Source organism: Bufo gargarizans, chromosome 10 (assembly GCF_014858855.1).
Source record: "Bufo gargarizans isolate SCDJY-AF-19 chromosome 10, ASM1485885v1, whole genome shotgun sequence".
In the NCBI taxonomy this organism is placed as follows: domain Eukaryota; kingdom Metazoa; phylum Chordata; class Amphibia; order Anura; family Bufonidae; genus Bufo; species Bufo gargarizans.
The window spans coordinates 12,906,546-12,915,628 of record NC_058089.1 but is presented as its reverse complement, the minus strand read 5'-3'; the positions used below and the strand labels follow the sequence as shown (position 1 = coordinate 12,915,628).

At 47.4% G+C, this 9,083-nt stretch overlaps 1 protein-coding gene across 1 annotated transcript; it reads left to right on the top strand.

The window, feature by feature from the left end:
- Positions 1–746: 746 nt before the first annotated feature.
- LOC122920926 lies at positions 747–4,561 on the top strand. The gene has a single exon (XM_044270757.1). It carries the CDS (start codon positions 1,335–1,337, stop codon positions 3,216–3,218), a length of 1,884 nt encoding a protein of 627 aa, XP_044126692.1. The 5' UTR covers positions 747–1,334; the 3' UTR covers positions 3,219–4,561.
- Positions 4,562–9,083: the final 4,522 nt, after the last annotated feature.

Here is a 9,083-nt window from a genome sequence, read left to right as displayed (position 1 = left end):
TACCCAAGCAGGTGCTACTTCCCATCCTACCTCCAGAATTGATTTGACTGGTGTGACCATAGCCACCCAAGACGGCGCGCCAAGGTCGCGCAAGAGAGCCTTTTCCCGCCAGGCAGAAAAGGCGAGGAGTTGGAAATGTGCCAGAGCACAACCAGAATCAGTCTCAGGATCCGAATTCGGTTCCGACTATGAGGAGGCTAGATTTGAGGATGAGGAATATCCAGATGCAGACCTGTCTGACTCCCCATATGTTCAACCTACTGACAGTTCCGCTACTGCGGCTATACCGTCTACATCCCAGGCTGCATTGGGTTCATCCGGTCCTTTGACCGACCCCTCTGGAGAGCCATTATTTGATCCTGACTCCTTGCACCACCCAAGGTCAGCTGAGTGGCTACCGCTGGATCACGTAGCCCAATACTTAGAGTCCAGAGTCCGCTGCCCCCTCAGTAAGGAGGCGCGTAAAAAACTCAGGGCTGAATGCCCGCGGCCCTTAATACCAAACAAAGTGTGCGATACACCATCAGTAGACCCTAAGATGGTCCAATTTCTATCTAAATCTGGCTGGAATCCTAGGAGAGGCCTAGATTCTGCTCTTCGAGCATGCCAAGATAAACTGCTGGACATATTTGGGCCCCTAGCAAAAATTTTTGAATTAGCTGAGTCCGCTAAGGCAGCTAATGAGTCTGTGGACCCTGAGGTCCTCCGTGCTTGGGCACAACGTGCCATTTGTATAGCTGGGAATGTCAACACTTCCCTGTCAATAGAAAGACGTAAGGCGATCTTATTTAAGATCGAGCCTAAATTAGCTAATTTAGCTCTGTCAGAATCTGGTAGTGAGGCACAGGGCCTCCTCTTTGGTGACTCATTCATTAAAGACATGAGCAAATTTGTGGGAGCATTCACGGCCCTTGACAAGGCCCAATCCTCCATGAAGAGGGTTTTCCACCCTCGTTTTTCTCACAGGGCCGGCAGCTCCAGGGGCCGTCTGTCCGGCCGCTCCTCTTTCCAGACCCGGGGCTCGGGTCGAGGTTCCTACAGCCACCGATCCTATTCAGATAGATCCTCATTCCAGGACTCCAGACAACCAATGGGTTTCTTCCCATCCCGAGGCGCCCCCAATCGTAGAGGTTTCCGTGGAAACTACGGCTCCCGCCGCCCTTTTGGTAAGTGTACCACCACTTCTTTTTTCTCCACTTTGTGTAGGGGGCAGACTACGACATTTTTCTCGTCCTTGGTCCGCCATCACCACGGACACTTGGGTGCTCTCCACAATCCTTGGTTTCCAGATAGAGTTGGTAAGTTTTCCGTTTCTTCCCAACCCCCCCTACCCTATGGCCACTTCATCAGAGACCCTCTTCCACATAGACAGGGAATTGATGGACCTACACAGAAAGGAGGCGATCGAACGTGCTCCAGATTACTCCGGAGGAGTTCTCAGCACTATCTTTCTGGTGCACAAGAAGGGCGGCCAGATGCGCCCAGTCATCAACCTACGCCCCCTAAACAGGTTTGTGCGATATCGACACTTCAAGATGGAGGGCATCCATCTTCTCAGGGATCTCCTACTAAAAGGAGATTGGATGGTGAAACTCGACTTAAAGGACGCGTACCTCACCGTCCCTGTAGAGGAATCCTCCAGAGACCTGCTTCGCTTCAAATGGAAGGGAGAAATTTGGCGTTTCACTTGCCTCCCCTTCGGTCTTTCATCGGCTCCATGGTGTTTCACCAAACTCATGCGGCCGGTGGTAGCATGGCTCCGCAGTCGAGGAATTCGACTAATTATCTACCTGGACGACATACTTCTGCTGGCCCAGGACAGACAGACCCTTCTCTCACATCTGGAACTCACTTCAAGCCTATTAACCGGATTGGGATTCCTCATCAACTACGACAAGTCCGTTTTGACACCAGCACGGATAATGGAATTCCTAGGGTTTTCCGTGGATTCGGTAACAGAAACCCTCAGTCTTCCGACGACAAAGATCAAGGAGATTCGCAAGGAACTACGCAGAACGCTGGACATGCCCCGGATTTCCCTTCGACATCTGGCTCGAATCATCGGTCTTCTATCGTCCTCCATCCAGGCCGTTTTTCCAGCTCCTTTACACTACCGAGCCCTACAACGCCTGAAGACGGCGCATCTTCACAAAGGAGCCACCTACGCGGATTTTATTTGTCTGGACGACGAAACTCGGGACGAGATCCATTGGTGGATCGGCAATCTTCAAGCCTGGAACGGGAAGGCGATTTGCGGTCCCCGTCCGGATTTCACAGTAGAGTCGGACGCCAGCCTACTTGGTTGGGGGGCCCACTGCGAGGGCATTTCGACCGGGGGTCGTTGGTCAGTAGAAGAGTCTCCTTTACACATCAACGCCTTGGAACTCCTGGCGGGCTCATTCGCTATTCGCAGTTTTGCGAAGGACATGACCAAGGTTTGCATTCGACTATGTATGGACAACGTCTCCGCTGTCCGTTATGTCAATGCCATGGGCGGTACCCATTCTCCCATGCTGTCTCATTTGGCCAGGGATTTCTGGTCTTTCTGTCTGAATCGGGAACTTACAGTGGTGGCGGAATACATCCCAGGACTACACAACGTTCAGGCGGACTGGAGCTCACGCTATCTCAAGGATACCAGCGACTGGAGATTAGATGCGCAGGTGTTTTCTACCATCTCCTCAATCTGGGGTCCTGCTTGCATCGATCTCTTCGCCTCCCGTTTGAACAAACAACTACCGAGGTTCTTCAGTTGGCGCCCGGATCCAGAAGCGGAGGCTGTAGACGCATTCCTTCAAGATTGGTCAGAGGATCTTCACTACGCGTTTCCGCCGTTCTCAATGATTCCGAGAACCCTGAACCAGGTCCGCTCCCAATCAGCGGAGATCATCTTGATCGTTCCGTTCTGGACCACTCAGTCATGGTTTCCCAACCTTCTAGAACTTCTCATCTTCCCTCCTTTTCTTCTACCAGTCTACCCAGATCTCCTCTTAGGTCCGGAAGACGCTCAACATCCTCTCCTTCTGGAGGGTTCTCTCCGATTACTGGCGTGCAGAGTTTCAGGCGTTCCTACCAAGGCTATGTCCTTTCGGAACCAACTTGGAGATTACTGGAAGAGTCTTGGGCTCCTGGCACCAGACGGGCTTATAGAGCGGCCTGGAGATCTTGGTCTAGTTGGTGCGTGGACCGGGGTCTGGATCCCGTTTCGGCCACTGTAACAGACATCTTAAATTTCCTTACTTCCCTATTCGACGATGGTAAGGCTTATCGGACTATTAATCTTTTCAGGTCCGCCATTTCCTCTTTTCATCAAGGTTTTGAAGGCCGTCCTTCAGGCCAACACCCTTTAGTCTGCCGCCTACTTAAAGGCGCCAGGATGTCTCGTCCTCCCAGACCACGCCTTTCCACCACTTGGGATGTTTCTCTGGTCTTAAATCTTTTTTCTTCCTGGCCACCCAATTCGGAACTCTCATTACGCCAATTGTCAGCTAAACTGGTCACTCTGTTCTGTCTAATCTCTTGTAAGAGAGTTTCTGACGTGAGAGCGTTAGATTATAACGCCAGATTTTTCTCTCCTGAAGGAGTCACCTTTGACATTTCTCGTCGGACTAAGACCCAGATTCGTTCTGTGTCTTATCCTTCTTTTCCGGGAACTCCTGCCCTTTGTCCCGTATCTTGCCTACGTGAATACGAGTCTCGAACTTTACCGCATCGTTCCATCGAGCTTCCTCAGTTGTTCCTTTCTTACCGACGTCCGTTTGCCCCAGTTTCCACCACAACTTTGGCTAGATGGGTTAAGTGGCTCATGTCTTTAGCGGGTGTTGATACTTCAATATTCACCGCTCATTCTACTCGAAGCGCATCGTCTACTTCTATGATGGCGGCGGGCGCTCGCCTGGAGGACGTTATGAAAATTGCAGACTGGTCCAGAGTATCGACTTTCAGAGACTTCTATTTTCGTCCTACTCAACATGTTTTTACTCCTGTTATTGGACAGCTTTAAACTCGCAATAGGAGCCTCCGTGTCTTGAAATAAAATTATATGATTTTGCTAATTTATGACGTAAAGTCATGATTTTATGAAAGACACGGAGGCGAGTATTGCCCTCCCTCACTTATTCTCCCTCCCTGCTCACTTTAGTTTAGTTATTTATTTATTTAATGAATTATTGTATTATTTTGACCTGGTGACGATCACTTATACTTGCCATTTTATTATGCTCCTTGCTGCTTTGCATGCACATGTTCCTTTAGTGTTACTATTACCCCCTCTATGTGATTCTCCTTTTTCTCTTTTCTCCTAGTGTGACTTAATCCTCACTATCGGCTGGATTACATATGATCTACATTCTTAGTTCCCAGTTTCGACATTGCAGTTCCGGTTTGACCAGTTCTCGGCTTCTGTTTCAAAGTTCCTGAAGAGTTGGAGTGGCATCCGCCAAGAAAGAGGAAGGCTTCCTGCAACAGAGACTATATATAGGGGAGCAAGTGGGAGGAGCTTGTTACCATGGAGATATGCTAATCTCCTAAGTTTTTTCTTTGCTGCTGTGGTTTTGTCAGTAAAGAGAGTTATAGCAATACTCGCCTCCGTGTCTTTCATAAAATCATGACTTTACGTCATAAATTAGCAAAATCATATAATTATACAGCCACCACTAGAGGGAGCTCACTACATACAGGTTATACAGCCACCACTAGAGGGAGCTTACTACATACAGATTATACAGCCACCACTAGAGGGAGCTCACTACATACAGATTATACAGTCACCACTAGAGGGAGCGCACTACATACAGATTATATAGCACCCACTAGAGGGAGCTCACTACATACAGATTATACAGTCACCGCTAGAGGAGCTCACTACATACAGATTATACAGCCACCACTAGAGGGAGCTCACTACATATATATTATACAGCCACCACTAGAGGGAGCTCACTACATACAGATTATACAGCCACCACTAGAGGGAGCTCACTACATACAGATTATATAGCACCCACTAGAGGGAGCTCACTACATACAGATTATACAGCCACCACTAGAGGGAGCTCCCTACGTGCAGATTTTACAGCCACCACTAGAGGGAGCTCACTACGTACAGATTATACAGTCACCACTAGAGGGAGATCACTACATACAGATTATACAGCCACCACTAGAGGGAGCTTACTACATACAGATTATACAGCCACCACTAGAGGGAGCTCACTACATACAGATTATACAGTCACCACTAGAGGGAGCGCACTACATACAGATTATATAGCACCCACTAGAGGGAGCTCACTACATACAGATTATACAGTCACCACTAGAGGAGCTCACTACATACAGATTATACAGCCACCACTAGAGGGAGCTCACTACATATATATTATACAGCCACCACTAGAGGGAGCTCACTACATACAGATTATACAGCCACCACTAGAGGGAGCTCACTACATACAGATTATATAGCACCCACTAGAGGGAGCTCACTACATACAGATTATACAGCCACCACTAGAGGGAGCTCCCTACGTGCAGATTTTACAGCCACCACTAGAGGGAGCTCACTACGTACAGATTATACAGTCACCACTAGAGGGAGATCACTACATACAGATTATACAGTCACCACTAGAGGGAGCTCACTACATACAGATTATACAGTCACCACTAGAGGGAGCTCACTACATACAGATTATACAGTCATCACTAGAGGGAGCTCACTACATACAGATTATACAGCCACCACTAGGGGGAGCTCACTATATACAGATTATACAGTCACCACTAGGGGGAGCTCACTACATACAGATTATACAATCAGCACTAGAGGGAGCTCACTATATACAGATTATACAGTCATCACTAGAAGGAGCTCACTACATACAGATTATACAGCCACCACTAGGGGGAGCTCACTATATGCAGATTATACAGTCATCACTAGAAGGAGCTCACTACATACAGATTATACAGCCACCACTAGACGGAGCTCACTACATACAGATTATACAGCCACCACTAGAGGGAGCTCACTATATACAGATTATACAGTCATCACTAGAAGGAGCTCACTACATACAGATTATACAGCCACCACTAGACGGAGCTCACTACATACAGATTATACAGCCACCACTAGGGGGAGCTCACTATATACAGATTATACAGTCACCTCTAGGGGGAGCTCACTACATACAGATAATACAGCCACCAGTAGAGGGACATCACTACATACAGATTATACAGCCACCACTAGAGGGAGCTCACTACATACAGATTATACAGACACCACTAGGGGGAGCTCACTACATACAGGTTATACAGCTACCACTAGAGGGAGCTCACTACATACAGATTATACAGCCACCACTAGAGGCAGCTCACTACATACAGATTATACAGACACCACTAGGGGGAGCTCACTACATACAGGTTATACAGCTACCACTAGAGGGAGCTCACTACATACAGATTATACAGCCACCACTAGAGGGAGCTCACTGCATACAGATTATACAGCCACCACTAGAGGGAGCTCACTACATACAGATTATACAGCCACCACTAGAGGGAGCTCACTACATACAGATTATACAGCCACAGACTCTCCCCTCTCCAATCTGTATTTTGTGTAGCAGGCAGGCTCATCTATCTGTGTAGCTGCTACTCTGATGACTCCGTCCTGTGCACCCCTTCTTCCTCATCGCTGTCTACCCCCCTACCCGCACTCTCTCTGTTCAACCAATAATCTATGCCTAACATCCACCATAATCTGAACATCTTACTCCTGTATCCAGGACTTCTCCTGAGCTGCACAAGTTCTCTGGACCCCAAGCAATTTGATTAATTCACAACATCTAATTTTAGGCGCTCCCTAAAAAAACATATTTTTAGGTTAGCCTATCGCACCCCCTAATCTAATACTTCTCCATTTATCTCTCCCCCCATCATCATTTTTCTGAACATGATCATCAAATATCTCACCCCCTGCACTCAGAGGCACTACAGATAGTAGCTGGTTCATGTACGGCAACTTTATCTACTTCCCTATTGTGTTAATATAGTTGGACCATTGTACAAATCAAGCATCTTCTGTGTCTCCTCATAGATTGTAAGCTCGTCTGATCAGGTCCTCACTCCTCATGTGTCTCCTCTATCTCCGCATAGATTGTAAGCTCTTGTGACCAGGTCCTCACTCCTCATGTGTCTCCTCTATCTCCGCACAGATTGTAAGCTCTTCTGATCAGGTCCTCACTCCTCTTGTGTCTTCTCTACCTCCTCATAGATTGTAAGCTCTTGTGACCAGGTCCTCACTCCTCATGTGTCTGCTCTATATCCTGATAGGTTGTAAGCTTTTGTGATCAGGTCCTCACTCCTCATGTGTCTCCTCTACCTTCTCATAGATTGTAAGCTCTTCTGATCAGGTCCTTGCTCCTCATGTGTCTCCTCTACCTCCTCATAGATTGTAAGCTCTTGTGATCAGGTCCTCACTCCTCTTGTGTCTTCTATCTTCTCATAGATTGTAAGCTCTTGTGATCAGGTCCTCGCTCCTCATGTGTCTCCTCTACCTCCTCATAGATTGTAAGCTCTTGTGATCAGGTCCTCACTCCTCATGTGTCTCCTCTACCTCCTCATAGATTGTAAGCTCTTGTGATCAGGTCCTCGCTCCTCATGCGTCTCCTCTACCTCCTCATAGATTGTAAGCTCTTGTGATCAGGTCCTCACTCCTACTGTGTCCTCTATCTCCTCATAGATTGTAAGCTCTTGTCATCAGCTCCTCGCTCCTCATGTGTCTCCTCTACCTCCTCATAGATTGTAAGCTCCTGTGATCAGGTCCTCACTCCTACTGTGTCCTCTATCTCCTCATAGATTGTAAGCTCTTGGAGCCCTCTTTCCTCTTGTTTTAATTGACTCGTTTGTTGCTATGTTATTTCTGGCTCTGTTTGTACATGACCCTCCTGATTGTAACATATGTTGGCTCTATGTAAATAAAGATGATTATTATTATATATGCAGCCAGGATTGAGATCACCTTCTATCGGCCACTGCTTTGACACCTGATATCATTACATCCCTAGGGAAATAAATCATTTTTGTTCCTTTCTGCTCCCTCCTGGTCCGTGTTGGTGAAGCTCCTGGTGATGACACTTTGGATTCGTAGTTACTCCGTAGTGAATCAGAATCTCTATAAAATGCTCTGTTTTCATCACATTTCTTGCTGTACCTTGCAGGCGTACTCTCTCAGGCTGCGACACTAAGAGAAGGAGTTTGCACTGCACGCTTCCAGGGTGTACGTGGGCTGAGATGTGGTTGTCCCTGCCTTCCAAGTAATCCGAGGTCACTATGGGAGGAGTATTCCCAAGACTGATGGGCAAGGAGAGCGCATGTATATAGATGGGATAATGTCCAGGTATATACAATGCAATATAATATATGATGAGGGTCATTTACTATTCTGAAATGCTCCTATATTAGACGTATTTCAGGCGCAGATAACTATCTGCAACTTCGACCTGCTCACGCCAGATCTATAATTGTGGGAACAGCGTGGGCGGGGAAGGGGACAGGATGGCAGGTCCCTCTCATTTACCATTTTCTATGCCTGTTTTAGCTGTAGAAAAAGGTCTAAATGTAAGACAGCAAGGAAGCTCGGAAGATAGATGCGCCAAAGCTATTGCTCCCTCTGGTTGTGGCTGTATAATCTGTATGTAGTGAGCTCCCTCTAGTGGTGGCTGTATAATCTGTGAATAGTGAGCTCCCCCTAGTGGTGGCTGTATAATCTGTATGTAGTGAGCTCCCTCTAGTGGTGGCTGTATAATCTGTATGCAGTGAGCTCCCTCTAGTGGTGGCTGTATATTCTGTATATCGTGAGCTCCCTCTAGTGGTGGCTGTATAATCTGTATGTAGTGAGCTCCCTCTAATGGTGGCTGTATAATCTGTATGTAGTGAGCTCCCTCTAGTGGTGGCTGTATAATCTGTATGTAGTGAGCTTCTCCTAGTGGTAGCTGTATAATCTGTATGCAGTGAGCTCCCTCGAGTGGTGGCTGTATAATCTGTATGTAGTGAGCTCCCTCTAGTGGTGA